Source organism: Pseudochaenichthys georgianus, chromosome 1, assembly GCF_902827115.2.
Source record: "Pseudochaenichthys georgianus chromosome 1, fPseGeo1.2, whole genome shotgun sequence".
Classification (NCBI taxonomy): domain Eukaryota; kingdom Metazoa; phylum Chordata; class Actinopteri; order Perciformes; family Channichthyidae; genus Pseudochaenichthys; species Pseudochaenichthys georgianus.
In genome coordinates, this window is record NC_047503.1 from 40,542,284 (window position 1) to 40,559,971 (window position 17,688).

The window sequence follows — 17,688 nt, forward strand, 5'->3', positions numbered from 1 at the left end:
ATGAAGTATTCATCACTTTCGTATAGCTGGTAAAGGCAGAGCTCATTTGAATGTGTGGCTCAATATAATAATACATTGTAGAAGTTACGAGAAAGTTAAGACAAACATCATCTAGTCTTTAACCGCACAGACAATTATGTCCTTAGAGTTCCCTACAATTTCATCTTTATTTAATATTTTGTATTTGCAGAGTAACTAAAACTATCTTCTAAATGAAGTGTAAAGTAAACTATTATCCTTTTACATGCAGTGGAGTAAGTATAAAGTAGCATACAATGGAAGAGCCCTATACCTATAAATTCAAGTTATTCAAAATGTTACTTAATTACAGAATGCTTTACAGATTTACAGAGTAAATGTTTACCTTTTTAGTTAATACCCACCACTGAAGACGATTTGGTTTTGCAGAATGCGTCACACTTGTGTCTGGACCTCTGGACGATTGGATTTCCAGATAATAGCTCCGAGATGTTTGAATGTTTTTAAATAGCTTACAGCGCCCCCTACAGGCAGTTTTTGCACCAGAAAGTGACGTCACCCATTCAGCTGCAGCAGGCAAGTCGAGGCAAACACCGGCTGGATCTCTGGACAGGCGATGCACGACACACACACACACACACACACCCACACACACGCACACACACCGACATACACCGAGACAACCTGCGGGGTGGACACACACATAATCCGGGGGACCTCCACACATCAAGTCCTATTCACCCGTCCAGTGCATTATACCGGTGTGTTTTGGAACCGGTATTTGTCAGAACCAGCAAGTGACAGATCCACGGACGGTGTCGCTGCAGGTTTCAGGACAATGACTCTGGAGGATGAGCTGACGAAAGCCGCAGCGAACGGGAATACCGCAACTGTGGAGAATCTGCTGCGGGCAGGAGCGCAGGTTAACGGGGTGAACAGCTTGGGATACACCGCTCTGCAGGTCAGTGCACCGGAGCCGCGGCATCCCCCGATACAAGACAATATTCGCACTTAGAAATATTCATGAATTGAGTTGACCTCGGTGACGTATTTATAGCACCAACTTCTTTAACAAGGCTATTTGACGTTGTTTGTTAATGGCATATTTGACAAAGCAACGCACCTAAAAGTGACGCGCAGTTGCGAGTTTTAATGATGAAACTGTTTATTTATTGAGGAAATACACATAGGCTATTAATTATCAAGCTTGTATTTTTAATCAAGCTATATAAAACGAAACTAGAAGTTAGTGTGGAGCCTTTTAATGGTTGCACGATTTACAATTTTGAATTTCGTAACTGTTGTTTTTATTGCAGTGCGTAGTTTACGATTAGCTTGGTCTGGATCTTTACGGCTCAGTTTAAAGAATAAGAAATTCCCTTCTTCAAAGTGCCTTTACACTCTAAAAACAGCTGGGTTTAAATCTACCAGAATTGGGTATAATATATATATATATATTATATATACATAATATATATACATATATAATATAGTAAATACACTAGTTCTTCATAACTCCCTCCCAAACTCCTAAAACAGTAAACCTCATGTGGGATTTAGGGCCCAGTTTTTAATCTCTGAAGCATGTTACCACAACACATGAGCAGTATTAACATCATAACACCTGACATTGAAAACCAGCATAATAGTAGCATTGTTTTTCTAGCCTTAAGTCTAAAGCTCTTAACATTCAGACTAAGTGCATTCGTGTTGTAACTTGAGATCAGGATATCATTCATTGTAAACATTACAGAAAAAGGAAATTGTTTTTAGGATATAACTAAAAGGCAGCGTCTCAAATCAGCAGCAACAGATTTTATTTTGCATTTTGTTGTATTGGGCTGTTAAACTATCTGTTTATACATTCATTTCGGGCTCTTAAGGCGAGGTCGTTTTAATTGGGTGAAGAATGGTTGCTCTGCATAAAAGCGTGGCAATGAAAATCCTAACCTGGGTTCCTCCAAAACGGAAGCATAAAAGACACAAGTGGAAGTAAAATGCAGGAATAAAAAGCATAACATAGTAAAAATATTTATTTATTTTATCTGTAAAATGTATAGCCTTAATATGTGGGAAACAAAATATATTGAATGCTCTAATGATATAAATAGTTGGTTAAAAAAAAGAAGAAGTGTTCCTGTCGTGTTCGTTTCTTCCCCTTACCCTGTCAGATTTGACCGGTGTGTTTTAACTTCTCTTATGAACACAACAAACATGAATTATCATCAAAAATGTTGTAACACCACAATGTCTCAGACTGGTTCACATCTACGGTGAATATACAAAGTATAGACACTGGAAATGTATTCCAAAATGTGTGTCTCTCTTTGACGGGAACACCAGGTTTTACAAATGTGACTAAACCACTCAAAACCCAATGAAAGGGATGATCAGTCATTATTCAAATACTGTGGAGGATATCATAAGGCCTTGAGGCAATCAAATGTAAAACACAATAATTGATAGCCAAACACGACAGGACGGTTACTGAGCATACATTACAATACACGTACTGCAGGAAGCCTGTACTGTATGCCGAAACAGGCCAGTTTCATCCCACAGGCCATAAGACTGTTTAACTCCTGAACTTCTGAAAGAACATCCACAACATTCATCTGTTTGCAACATAGCCTATATATATCTCAATATTCCAATTACTTGTATAGACTATTCTGCACTATTTCTATTATATTTTATTTACACTATTATCTGTTTTATTGTGTTGCATTGTTTGAGGAGCCTGTGACCTAAGCATTTAATTGTCATTTAATACACTGTAGCTATGTACACATGACAATCAAAGCCTTGCATCTTGAAATGTGGAATAAGAAGATTGTTTATATCAGAGAAATGTATTTAAAAAATAAATAAAATGGCTGTAATCAATCCAAACTAGAATCTAACTCGGGGTATATTCTTCTGAAGGTGATGATGATGGGCAGCTCCTCGGTGGCTCAGCTGCTGCTGCGGCACGGAGCGGATCCGGCGGTGAGGGACCGGAGCACCGGGAGCTCCCCGCTGCACGACGCGGCCCGGACCGGGTTTGTGGACACGGTGCGGCTGCTGGTGAAGAACCGGGCTGATCCGCAGGCCCGGGACAATAAAGACAACCGACCCGTCGACCTGGCCCGGCAGCACGGACACACGGAGGTGGAGGATTATCTGCAGTCTCTACCGGACACCGAGTGACGCTGGACGTTAATGAAGGGATACTGGGGCATAGAGGGCCTTCTGTCTGAAACATAGGATGTTTTGCTGTAAAACGTTTTTTTGTATTTATTTATCGGATGTTTTGTAGGTATTGCATTTTTAACGAAATCTTTGTCAATATGAGGCTGTCATGACAAATCAGTAAAATATGGTTATTGGCCATAATGTCTAATAATAGCTACACAAATTGGTTCAGATTTATTCTGCTTTGTATAATAGAAATATTCCTAATATATAACTGTATAAGGTGAACAGTCTTCCTATAATATGTTCATGACATTGTATTTTTAAATTAAGATTAGTGTTAATTTTTCGTCTAAAACGATGAGATCATTTGAATATGTCAACTATTTAACCAAAGCCATTCAAAATGTATTTGCACACCCAACATTAGTGTAACTAAAGCACTATTATGTTTGTTCTGCAGACTCGGAGTGCCACTTCCTGTTTTTACAAATGATATGCAGACCTCGCATTGTATGCACTTTAATAAAATGTCATTTTAAGTGTGTTCATGGTGCAGATTAGAAGCAGCACTAATATGGTAATGTCTCTTGTCTAAAGGATGGATTACAACAACAACAAAAGGTACTAACGAATGAATAACCACAAAAAACGATTATTATATTTTTAATATTCAGTTTCAAATTGGCTAGCTGACTTTCCTTAGATTGTATTCTTCTTAACATAGTTTTAGGAATATTGTCAGAGGGATCATCGCGAAGGCTTTTCCTGACACTGCTTGGTAAATATTAGGCGCATGATTGTTTGTCCTCAGGTGACCTCACAGTTTAACTTGCTAAAAACATCACTGATGAGAGTTCATTAATGTACCTTTAATGGAAAGTTTAAGACGTGATGATTACCAGAAGATAGTCAACTTAAAGCAGCTTGGACTTCTGTAATAACGTCTACAATGATTTCCTAATAAAATAAAATATAGTTGCACACCCAATGGATTGCCATTACGGTCTAATGCATTTATACTTGCAGAAAGAACAAGGAACAGGAGGGTAAACATTACAAATGCACAAACAGGAATAATGTCAGGCAGTAAATAAAGTTCAAAGCATCATTCAACCTATAGATATTAACTTTAACATCCAGGGCAATCAGCTTGTATCTTTACAATACATGTTGTTCATTACGTCAAACAGGAGGCTGGAAGGGACCGGAAATTCCAATCTGAACTCTCTCTTCAGGAGGATATTAATGCACAATTACATCGTATTTTAAATGTATTTTTCCCATTCATATTGACCTTTGTTAGCCAAGACTAAAAGTATTTCACCCTGTATTCCAATTCATGTAGTTTGAACATGTGATTTAAAAAACTGTAAAACGTCAATGCAAATGGTAAGATGCTCCAAGTGAATAGTTCACTTCTCTGTAGTTTTTATTGACCGGTTTTGTGCTGAATAACAAAGAGTAAAAACAAAAGTTAGTAGCCGTCTTTAGATACTGTGCCGCGTGATGACATTTAGGAGCAGCCAATGCAGATTAGAGAAGAAAAAAATAGGACACGGAAACATTTGTAAACTTTTAAAAATTGCCAATTTCATTACATGCTTATTCCTATAGGTCAAAGTCACTCAGTGTAAAAAATGAAGAGTTTTAAAACCCAGTTTATTTATGATAACTGGAAAACAGTTTGCATGTACAGTGCAGATCTTAGCTATACATGTTTTGTCTATATTTATATTGGATGCTGCAGGTCTTTCATTCACAAGCTTCATGAAGAGCAAACACAAATCAAAGTATACTCAACAAAATATTAACAAATTAAAATGTGCCCCTAAAAAAATATATATTCCTAGTATTAGTAACAAGACAAAGTTTTGCTCAAAGTGTATTCAGGGATTTAAATATAGGACTGGACTACAATAGGTTCAAAGTAGACTTTAAAATGAGTGGTAACCAAGGCAACAAAGTGCTAAAGTTGCAACGCATTAAAGCAATAGCAATAAAGACACCAACGGTTTACATGCAAATATATAATTGTGTTAATATTTGTGTACCTTCACCACCAAAAATATAAATCCACAAAGATTGTATATCTAGAATAATCTTTAGAAGACTTTAAATGTTTCCCGTACCTTAACATGATGTAGGACTGACCACAGAGTGACGACACTGATGCTTGTTCCGGAGAAAAAGGGTGGCCTGTGATTGAGCATGAGGTGGGGGGGTTTTACTGGAGAGTGTATTTGAACTCAAGGAAAAACAATAAAACTCTAGCTGAAGACAGAGCACATGCAATAGTTATGTGAGGCACTTTCTTGTGATTCACTGATGACAAACGGCAGGCCGAGTTGAGTCGGTGGAGGGGTGGGTGGGGTCCGGGATCCTGTTTTCTGCACGTTCAGTGTTTGGGTAACATCACTGAAGACTGAGCCATTGTCTGTAAGAGAAAGAGAGAAACAGCCTCGTTTCCACACACATCTCACGATGAACAGAAACTATCATTACATTTCAATCCGGTGTGCTTCAGGTTCGTCTGAGGTAACAGCAAAAAGGAAAAACAGCAGACAATTCGATTTGTTTAAAGCTTCAATAAAAACAGATGTTTCTATTATCTTTACCGCCAATTAAAAATCAAATCTTTTATCATTAGGGAGCTTTTTAGAAGTGTCGAGTGTGAATAATGCAAAAAACAAAAGATCACTAACAATGTGTTGGAACGCTAGTCAATAAAAGCGAGAGTTACGTGGGAAGGAACTTTGGGATTGTAGTCTTTGCAGACCATGTACATGCACACAAACCTATGCAACACTACAGGAAAGGGAAAACCCCTAAAGCAGAATAGGGTCTCTTTAAATGATCCGTTTTAAAAATGTGCACCGGTAACCACACATTTATTATTTTGATTACCGCATAGTTTGAGTTAAGACTAATATAGTCGGGTGTATGTACCTTTTATGCTCAATGTTTTAAACACAGATTTCAATATGAAGTCAAACCAGATGGACTTCATTGTGTTAAACCCTATGAAAAGCTGCAACACAGCACCATGGCAGTGTCTGAGTCATCGCACTCGTGTGGCCCTACGACTTCTTGACAATGACCACCTTCATGACGGTCTACTGTTTTCAGAGATTCTGCTCTTTCGAAACACAGTGAAAAACGTGGCTCTGTGATAGGCAGTATAAATGTGATGTCCTTTGGAGATAGTCTGGTCAAATGTCAACAGACCCTATTTCACAACCGCTCGAAAGACATACAAAACGGGAATGAATCATAAAGTTGACAACTTACTTTCAAAGTCTTAATTGTGTGCGCCCAGTCCATCTGACTGATCTGGGGTATGGCAGTGAGCAGGATGCTGCTGGCCTTGTTGGCGTTCTCCTTCATCGTCTTCAGGACGTTGTCGACACAGACCTGTGACGAGGGAGGAAAAACATCCGGCGATAAGAATCACTGACAGACATGCAAAGTCACTTCTTTTAAATGTCAATCACTTTATACTTCCAGGTTAAAATGTACTTTGACATTAGCAATGACGGTAAAATGGAACCATCGCATTGTAAATAACCTGTATGGCAGCCATGCAGGATGGAAGAAAGACACTGATAAAATTACATGTTGTTACCATTTGAAAATATCCAATTTTAATTTTTTTAAATCTGCAAATAATTACATTTTAGATGTAAACCCGATTACAATCAACCTTATGTAAATATCTTTATGGCACTGTCGTAATGCTTTAAATTAAGGCAAGGCAATGGAGAAGATCCGTATATTGTTTGTCTGGCAGCCAGCTGTGCCCTTTACTCCAATGAAGTGTTACATGGGTTTCATTTTGTAATTTAGTGTTGAGCCATTTTACCTGACATTCTAAGACACTGGCAATCATCACATTGTTCACCTGACTAACATTGAGACAAGAAGAGGGAAATGCATTTGAAAATGTTGCAATAAGTCTGCTATTTTGTATCTTCTGTAATGACGTAAGGAAACTGAGGCCTCAGTGAAATGTTCACGCTGAAATACAGAAAGGTCCGCATGAAAAGAAGCCATACGATCAGCATTGCTCATCAATACAGTGTACAGTACATTAGGTCACAACATCACTTCTGTTTCCTGCTGGTGTTTTCTCCTGCGACCTCGATTAACCCCCTCTTTAGTGCTTTGTGTTCATATCACAGTCAATGACAAGGCTCATGACTTTGTGGAGGAAGACAGTGCAGCTGATGACTCAGAGTGACTCAACCTCCTCTGGCAGGGCTTCCACCGGAGGCTGGAAGGCAAGCAGACTGAGGCAGGAGGTGGTAGGAGGCTAGGAAGGAGCGGAGAGGGAGGGATGGGGGGGGCGGAAGGATGTGTGGCGAGCGTTCGGCAACCGGAGGGGGAAGAGGTCAGCTGCAGGAACTCGGAAGTGGAGTTGTGAGTTTGGTTTGGATCTGTGTCAAATAAGCCCGAAATCGCCCACACGCCGTATATCAGCCGCACTATCAGAGTCTGACAGAGGGGGGGGGGGGCAACCAGGAGCCAAAAGAAGCCGCACATACTGCAGTCGGCCTACAGAGCACAGATGGTGTCGAGATTCCATCAAACCCATACAATTACCCACCATCTGGTCTGAGAGTCAAATGTTTTTCTTTATGATGCAACATGTTAGCGATTTACTAACTTTAGTCTTCCTCCCTACGATTGAACCGTCTTCAAACAGCACCCAATGTTTGCATTTTCCGTTTCCTTTTCAAATATCACGGGGAGGTAATGTTGACTTTCAATGACATTTTCCATTCTGTTGGACAATGATTGTACCCGAACAATATTTGACTATTCATATACTTTAACCTCAATGCTCTGCAGCAAAAGCTGAAGAGAGGCTAAAGCACCCGAACGCTGCGTTTCCTGCTCCAAGAAGACATGGATCACTGCGCTTTACAGTAAATAAGGACCTTTTTGTCACATGGCAGCACAACTGAGAACATCTTCCAGTCGCAGGAAGTAAGGGAAAAAACAAGCGAGTGATTGTATTTCATTAAAGCGCCAGTGATTCATATTCAGTAACACATCACCAAGGCTTAACAGATGGAATAATCAGGCCTGCGAGAGCAACCACCGCGGCTCATAGTAAGAAGACTGAAAAGGGTTTTGGTTTGGGATCATCTTTCTTTATAGATGTGAATGTCCCTTTGTCGTCTTTTCCACATGTCTCTGTGAGAGAAAGGACTCTACAGTAACAATCACTTTTCTAGCTCACGGTTAACACGGGAGCATTGGATAAAGTTCACCAAAGATTATTTTAATTAACCGTTTGGCATCTGTTTGACTAGAATACACATAGATACCTTTACTATAATAGAAGTATACGATTAAATCCTCTTTTTATCGACACACGTATACACAGTACAGCACACCGTCAAATGGAGACTCATTTAAACCCATCCTAGTATAAGGAGCAGTTTTTTGCAAATGCATATACAACTCTTTGTTCTTTTATTATTATTATACATTTTCATGTGTTTCTGTCGTGGTTGTAATTGTCTAGGAGTTGCAACGAACACAAAGGAGTTTCCAAAAAGCATAAACTAACTAAGCTCGAGTCCCACTCTGCTAATGCTGACTCAAACAAGGCGTAAACAAGAACAAACACACATAGTAAAACAGGTCTGCGCTCCTAGCATCCAGCACGCCACTCACCGCCTCCTCGTGCTCCTTCCAACAGTCGTAGTCCGTTGCCATGGCGATGCTGGCATAGCACAAGCCCGCCTCCTTGGCCAGGACGACCTCGGGCACCGTGGTCATGTTGATGACGTCGGCGCCCCACTGGCGAAACATGAGGCTCTCGGCCCGCGAGGAGAAGCGCGGCCCCTCGATGCTCAGCATGGTCCCTCCGACGTGGCATTTGACCCCCAGGCTCCGGGCCACCTCCACCAGAACCTGCAGCAAACAGAGAGGTAGTTGTGATGGACGCTTCTGAAGCAATGGAGACTCAGAGAGACACAGGGAGAGCTGGAACTTTGATGGCAAACACTGATGGCTTATTTGGAGCTTCGGCCGGAGAATTCACAAGACATGTGCTGAAGATCTCTGCACTTTGGAGCCGTGAAGAACACCAGATGTATCTAATGTGGGAACTGCTGACGTGGTGTGAATAGCTGTTCATCTCATTCTACAACCTGAAGTGTTAGAAGAATACAAACAATACAACTATGCTGTGTTGCATCTGTTTCTCCAGGTGATGTTTTAGTCTACCAAGATAAGCAGATAAATATTAGGAAATGTGTGACTACGTTTCAACAACATTTCACGTCTTTGTTGTTTTAAAAATGATTTTGCAAAAAACCTTCAGAAACCGCAGGCTGGAAGAATAAAAAGTGACGGAACAGAGTTTGCTATGCCTTAAAAAGTCAAAGAAAACATTCGAAACAATGAATGAGTCAGAGTCAGAATGACCGGAATCTTGACCTCTAATCAAAGTTAAAATGGTGCATCCTGAAATTAGGATATGAGCAGGGGTTAAATTGTGCGGGGGCTGTCCGGAGCTCAGCCCCCGCACATAGGACGATGCTCTGACGTCATCACCCTCACACATTTGTCATACATTTACAAAAAACGATACACATGTTAAAACGTTTCTTGTTCTTAATATAGACTTTATTTAGGGTCGATATGTGTTGACTTTACTTTAGAATAGCAGATCTCTGTGACCGGATATAGTGTTTCGGCTTAGTGAACGTGTCTCTGCTCAGGAGCTGCAGCACCGCCGCGGCTCCTCCCTGTAAAGAGTCTGCAGCGGTGCCAAACCACCCGGCCCGTCTTGTAACACGGAGCTCGTTTCCTAAACCACGCTGAAAAAAAGCTGAGTTATGATCGGTCATAATTAAATAGTTTACGGTGAGATTTACCCGCATACTTTTGGCCATACTCGCGCAGCCCTAAATGAACTGAGTTTGCCACACAAATGGTCTTTAGCAAGTGTGCAGAGCGATGTTGATTTAAAATAGCAATTTGAAGGTTGGGTATTTCTAAAAAAGAATGTGTGAATATATTAATAATTTAAGATGTAAATTACTTTACTGTTTTCAAATTGTTATGTAAGGAGAAAAAATTGTAAATATTAAATTTGAAGTTAAAAATGTATTAGAAAGTTAAATATCAGATTTTATGTTAAAATAATAATGGAGAATAATCATACAATAGTTGAGGAAGTAACATGTGTGAAACGGGATAAATGTGCAGGTATTGACGAGCTCACCTCTCTGGTTCGGTTGCAGAAAGGCTCGGCCATGGGGATGTGACTAACTCCTGGAGGGCTGCTCGGCTGCCCGTCATACAGAGTCTGAGCTCTCTTGGTTGTCCTGGAAACAAGAGCAGGAAGTACTGACAGTTAGTATCCTGGCAACACACGGAAGTTCCAGATGCCTTAGTTAGGTTTTGTTAAAAAAATAACCAAATCTATGTAAATATTTGATTTGTTTTGTAATTATGAAAATGGATTCTAATGTAAAAGTAAATAATAGAATATGACACTTTTTCAGATTCTAACTGTTTGCGATCAGGTTAGCAATTCACTTTTTAAATGAAAAAATTTAAAGTAGAAAGTTTAACAACAACAACAACAAAAACAGACAATAGAAAACATTAAAATCAAAAAGCAAATCTGTTATGTTTAATTAACAGGGTCTATGCAGAAATCCTGAAGAAATAAAATGTAATACCTTTTTTAAGACCCTTTCCATACATTTTAAGACCTCATCGCCACTTCCAGTTCTAACCGGTTACATTGGCGACACACTTCACCTCACATTGACTATATACAGTATTGATTGTCCTTCCTCCTTATCTTCCAACCGTTTGGACGCAAACTTGCATTTCCCCATAAGGATGTTGCTTAGCAACCGGCGCAAACGGACCTTCGCGCGCCATCAAGCAGTGAGCGTGCGATGTCCTATTCAGATGACGTCAAACCCAACTGGATGCCATAAATAAACTACACAGAATCACACCTACGCCATGATTACATTCAGGCACACTGTAGAACACAACCTCTTTGGACCATTTATATACTTATTGAAAACAAGCTACATAATGTAATACCTTGGAAAATGCCGTTTAATACTTTTTTTCACCTTAATTTTCGCTAAATTGATTTATCAACTTCTAACTTTTTAAGACCTCGCGGACACCCTGATTAAGGAAACAGTGTCAACATGAACACTAATAACATCAAGCAGCCAAGTTATTTGTTTGTGTCAATCATTATCTAAACAGCATTGTATTGCTTCTCACACATAACACATGTTATTGTGTCTTTGTTCTATTAATGTGTGTCTATGGCGATCCTCCAAGGCAAGGCAAGTTTGTTTATATAGCACCTTTCAACACAAGGCAATTCAAAGTGCTTTACAAAAAACGAAAGACATTAAGAAAATGGCATTTAAAATCAGTCATTAAAAAGAAAAGATAATAAAAGAAACATTAAAAGAAAAAATACATGGATAAAAGTTACAGTGCAGTTTAAGATGTGAATAGTTCAATTAAAAGCAGGGGCAAAAAGAAAAGTCTTTAGTCTGGATTTAAAAGTAGTCAGAGTTGCAGCGGAGTTTGTTCCAGATATGTGGAGCTCCTAAGGAAAGCTTGCCACAGGACTTGTATAACCGGAATAACGATAAACATCCTGAATGTGTGTGTTTGAAAAAGCAGAGCGTTCTGGCTAGTTAGGATGAATTATGTCCCGCATTAAACTATTCAATATTTGATGAACAGTCCCTTCACAGCTATTCAGGAGTATCAACACATCAGCAGCCGGCGCCGGCCTCTTTTACAACGCCAACAACGGCCACCGCTGATTCAGCGAGTTTCCTCCTGGCAGAGTGCCAGCCTGCAGCTCTTTCTAGAGCCTGAGTCACTCTGCTCAGCGACATGAGAACATCTGTGTCCCTGTATACGCTCAGCTTTGTTTTGTTCTGAAATGGGATGCACGATGTAGAACAATATAATGATAAAGCAATTCTGATACGACAAAAAATAAAATGGAAAGGCAAAGATCATTTTTGAGAGATTATTTACAGTATCATGATTTTTTTATAAAAGTATTTGCACCAAACAAGGATATTTTTTATTAAATATGTAGATGGCAATACTTCATTCGGGATGATAGTAACATTATAATAATAGCGTGCGGTGACAATCCCCAGCCTGTAACGTTATACAGCGTTTCTACAATAGCCACAATACTAAAAACCGAGTAGTGTCCTCATTAGTTAAAGGCTTTAATAAAAAGGTGAGTTTTAAGGAGTGAGTTTTGCGTTCCTGATAAACGATCGAGTCATTGTGCAGCCATAGTTCTGAATACTATTTAAATGTTAACTTAAATACATGTAGAGATCATTATGTGAGTGGGTAATAACAACACAAACAATCTCTAGGTGGTGCCGAGTCATAGTATAACTGGATATTCCTCTATTTCCACAGGGACTGCCAAGTCACACCACAATTATTTCAGACATCTAAAATATGAACGTGCCCATCGATGGAAATCTTTTAAGTTGATGCCCAACCCAATCTGTTGCTCATGACTCTGGCATTGGAAGTCAATAGTTAAATAGCCAGCTGCACCCTGGTGATCACCAGTAGCAGCAGTGTGTGGGACACGCTCAGCCGAACACACTCAGCCGAACACGCTCAGCCGAACACAATGCCTGTTGATGCTACAGAAATTAAGTTATCCTGGCATTTCCTTAGCAATGTCATTTCAGGATCATTGTTGCACTGAATGGCTCCCACAGCCTTTAATTATGAAATATTTAAAATATTCTTAAAATGCAAAAAGGATATACAATGGATTACTAAGCATCACATATACACACTGCAACACAGTAACATTAGTAGAGAGTATCCTTGCACCCATGTTGAATTAAATGTGTTTGTGTTGACGAGCTACTTCTAAGTTATGTGTTTTAGTTTATCGTTATAACTCGCATACATTCGCTAAATTCTACAAATGAGATGGTGACATGAAAATGTGTTTGATGTCAAATCAAAACAAGATAAGTGAAGTCAAGGGTCCAACTTGTGAGACAGTGATGTTTGAGCGAGCAGCACTACAAGAGGGCATGGCTAGCAGTGGACACAGAAAACAAGTTGATACAAGAAAGGCCTTTTCAAACTTGCCGTCACATGCTGCCTGCAGGACAAGTCTGAACAAGTCCCAACAAACACAACTTCCTCATTTCTGATACATGGTCTGTGCCTAATGTTGGCAGAGGAGCTATTCACTAATGGAAAGCAAAGCCACAGGCGGTCGTACGCGAGGGAACACACTGACACCACTGTGGGTGACTCCATTCAGCCAGCTGTGTGGCGACTCATTGTAACTGAAGTCTTCCCACTGACACAGCACCTCTCACCGCACACATAGCGTTATTTCATGGGAGTCATTTAAGTCTGCTAACAGAGAGACTCTCACACTCCCACAGGGTAATGCTACACATTAAGTATAGATGTAAATGCCTGGAGGTCAGACACTGTGGAGATAGTATGCTTTCCCGTGTCAATGAAAAAGAAAGACATTCGCAGGAAGAATGAGCGAGGGGTTTTAGTGACCGAAAAACTGAAATATTAAAGCGTGTTAATTTTGTTGCAACTCAAGTCTTCGAAAATATGAATAGCGGGAGTTAACACAGTTTTAATTAAAGAGGCATTAGTCAACCTGTTTAACAATAGCAGCACTGTCAAAGCAAACTATAATCATTTCCAAAGGTCAACTTGAAGAAAGTGTGTAATCACGTGAAGAAGATCTCACACAGTCGTATCCACTATAACGTGGCAGTGGCTACAGGCTCAGTGAATTGAATGACAGAGCTGAAGGGTGAAGTTCTCAGAGAAAGTGATACACAAAATGAAACATGACAGACAGGAAGTAGCCGTGATCTCTGCCATATCTCTGTAACATGTATCGGTGTCAAATGTTTCCAGAGAACAAAACAGAGACAGCATTTTGTTTATTCTCACTGAAGCCCTGAGCAAATTAAGACACTTAGAAATCCAACAAAACATCAGGCAAAAGTAATAATCCTTCCCACTGAGCATAAAAGTGAACAAATATTGGTTTGAAAGATGCAAACCTAAGTCAAGTCCTTCCCTGTTTGTTACTCAGCGATCTGGACAATCCTGTCACAAGATGTGTGGGAGTCATTACAGAATGACATTTAAGTGTATTCATATGTATTTAAGTATTGTACTTGCGACTGTGGCTGCGAGGGAGTGCGGTCGTCTTTCAACCAGAAGGTTGTGGGTTCGATCCCAGCCCGTGTGCAGTCAACATGTCGGTGAATCCTTGGGCAAGATACTTAACCCTAAGTTTCTCCCGATGGCATGGCCAACGGTGTGTGAATGTGTGTGCATGTTAGTTCCTAGAGTAACATACACTGCTCTGCATGAATGGGTGTGAATGGGTGAACGACATGTAGTATGTAAAGCGCTTTGAGGGGTCTTAAAGACTGGATAAAGCGCTATATAAGTACAGACCATTTACTTGCAGGCCGCACTATGAGGAGCCCTGAGTTTAAGTAAGGACAAGGGAAAAAGATCAACCTTTGAGAGAAGGCTAAAGAAGAGCTATGTGATTTTGAACGCAGCCCTGGTATTCTTCACTCACCAGGAAAAATATGCTACTTTTTTTTGGTCAGCCTTCAAATAGAGGTCTTGCAACGACTTCATGTTCTCACTGGGGCTGCACGATTTGGGGGAAATAACGAGATGCGATTGTTTTGACTGATATTGCAATTACAATACAATTCCCATGGGAGGGATTGATATTTTTTTACATCATTATTCTAATTATCATTGACCAATATATTAAAAACGATCATGGTGTAAGGATCAGTTAAAAATGATAAAACTATTTCTTTTATTGCAATAGTCAATTTGGCTGTTTTGGTCAAATGTAGATGAATTGTGCAACAGTCTGTAGGGACTTGGGTCACATGTTCACGTCCCAATCGGTGCTGCCCACTGCTCCGAGTACTAGGATGGGTTAAATGCAGACGTCCAATTTCGCTGTGTGCTGTACTACGTGCATGTACATGTGTGGCAAAATTCTTCTTCCTCTCCAACCCTAGTTATCACTTTGTACTGCTTCATATAAGGATTTCACGACTGACAAATGGCTTTTCAACGATTCTAATCGGGACCATATTTCATGTTCTGTCTGATTAACATCAGTGGAAAAAAGAATAACATAGCTAAACATATCTTTAACATTACTAACACAAAATACGAAAAATACAATTTAAATGCTCTGACATAATACTGTTTTTAATTCCTCCTGAGAGTATGTGGAAAGAATAAATAAATATCTGAACCCTAACATGTTGTTGTGTTCAGACCCCACTCACCTGTCGATGAACTGATCGATGAGGACAATGTCTCCGGGATGGATCTCTTCCCGGAGCGATCCGCAGGCCGTGGTGACGAGCAGATGAGTGCAGCCCTCCTCTCTCAGAGCCCAGATGTTGGCCTGGTAGTTCACATTGGACGGCATTATGGTGTGTTGTCTCCCATGCCTACAAAATGAGGGAAAAGTAGCATTTAAGATATTCATTGTTTATCCAATTTGGGTGAATATATGCAGTAAAAATTGATATCCACTAGATGGAGCTTATAGAGAGCATTTCATAATTCACTTTTTAAAGTAGAGTAAAACATCCTTTCTCACCTTGCAAGGAGCACACACTCCACATTCTTTATCCTCCCCAGTATTAAAGCATCAGAGGGCTGTTCAAGGAAAGAAGAACAATCCAATTAATCAAATTGATTTTAAGGTGATATTTGTCATTTATACTACGTTTTTTTATACTGGCTTAACTAATTATATTGTTGTCAAATTGAATCCAACTGCTTCCTGTTTAATTTTTCTTTATATGTTTATTATTTTTTGTTCTTTGACGTGACTTTTATTGTATATTTAATTAAATGTATTGTGTTGAATCAGCTATGAAAACACTACTGTAATAAATAATTTACAAACATATGCAAGTAGAGCGTATTGGTGACACTGCTCTCCATGATGGAAAAAGCGTTGGACCACAAAACACAACTCACCTTCCCGTAAGGTGTGTCAACGTATCGCTCAGTCCTTCCCTCCAGGATATCAGGATCATCAAGGCCGGAACCACCAATTATCCCAATCTTAACAGAAATAACAAAGTCGTCAATAAACATTGTAATTATTAGCCAAACACTTCCTTTTGTGTGCCAATATAAAACACAATAGGTATAACTTTTGTGTGTTTGATGTACAGTGTAGAGAATTGCAGCAAGAGCTAAACACAACAAATATATATAAAAATAAGGTTTTGAAAACAAAGTAAGCACATATTCAAATAAGTCTCAATACAAAGTGAAAACCTGAAATCCAGGATGATAAGATGTGGTTTAGTTCCCCTAAGGGAGTAGGATCTCTGTTTGTATACACAAAGCATGAACAATTACTCAAGTGTCTCTTATTTGCATTAAAGTAAAGTACTTGAGTAAAACATTAAGATACACCTTTACTGATCCCCAGTGGGGAAAGTGTAAAAGTTCCTGCAGCACCAAAAGGACAGACATGAATACAGATAGGTAGAAAGAAAAAATGAAATACCAATGTGACCATTGTGTGATTTATACAAGCAGTCAACTGGAAACCGTCTCAGTCTCAATGTAGCTAATAAAAACACAACAATTGTTATGCATACTACCTATTTCACATATTCTGCCATTAACCCCCTACACATAGGTCCTTTCGTATAACAAAATACAGTGCAAGAGGCCATGCAACATTAACAATAGGCTATAGTATTATGTGGTACACACTTTTGTATGCACGTGTTTCTATCACTTTTTTGTGAAATGTGTGAAAGCCTTGTTGTCTCTTGCATATATGTATTTGTTTAATGCAGCTGTCTGGGTGCACTCCTCCTGACCACGTGCCACACAAATACACCTGAGATGGTTCAACGTTAGCATGTATGTTAGCTTGTGTCATTTAGCCATTTCCGTTTAGTTTATGGATTGCATATTATAACTACAATTGGCTAATAGAGTACGATGCTAACAGCTCGGTAACGTTATAACATTGTTCCGCATTCCCACATTTGTAGCGGCAGCACATCATGAAGCCACGTTTAGCTGACGTTAGCTACATGTATTCATTGATTTCCCTCTGCCAGTGTGTTTATAACATACACAGTTATGTACACCTAAGACCCGACCTTAAATATACGGTTTTTACCTTTATGGACACTGTGGAAGCCATGACGACAATGTTCTTGCCTGCTAAAGTCAATATGAAGAAATTGGGAGGATGAAGACTGTTACAGAATTCAAACCGCTACATCCGTCAGAGACCAACCGACAGTTCGCGTCCTGTTGACCTTCAAAATAAGAGAATGGCGATTTCAGATGAGATGAATTTTGCTTGGGGCTATTTTTTTAGAAATATTTCAATTCTGACTTGCTTGCCATTTATTCAGATGTACACTTAGCATTAAGCAAGCTGTATGT

General features: G+C 39.5%; 2 protein-coding genes across 2 annotated transcripts; one reads left to right on the top strand and one right to left on the bottom strand.

Moving 5' to 3' along the window:
- Positions 1 to 549: 549 nt before the first annotated feature.
- On the top strand, positions 550 to 3,700 carry cdkn2a/b (cyclin-dependent kinase inhibitor 2A/B (p15, inhibits CDK4)). Its single transcript, XM_034087336.1, has 2 exons — positions 550 to 940; positions 2,905 to 3,700. Exons 1-2 carry the CDS (start codon positions 596 to 598, stop codon positions 3,166 to 3,168), a joined length of 609 nt encoding a protein of 202 aa, XP_033943227.1. The 5' UTR covers positions 550 to 595; the 3' UTR covers positions 3,169 to 3,700.
- A 1,016-nt stretch (positions 3,701 to 4,716) lies between these two features.
- On the bottom strand, positions 4,717 to 17,542 carry mtap (methylthioadenosine phosphorylase). Its single transcript, XM_034087330.2, has 8 exons — positions 17,417 to 17,542; positions 16,246 to 16,332; positions 15,860 to 15,918; positions 15,540 to 15,707; positions 10,397 to 10,499; positions 8,839 to 9,078; positions 6,445 to 6,567; positions 4,717 to 5,590 (listed from the first exon to the last, which is right to left on the bottom strand). The coding sequence occupies exons 1-8, from the start codon at positions 17,438 to 17,440 to the stop codon at positions 5,552 to 5,554; spliced, it is 843 nt and encodes a 280-aa protein (XP_033943221.1). The 5' UTR covers positions 17,441 to 17,542; the 3' UTR covers positions 4,717 to 5,551.
- Positions 17,543 to 17,688: the final 146 nt, after the last annotated feature.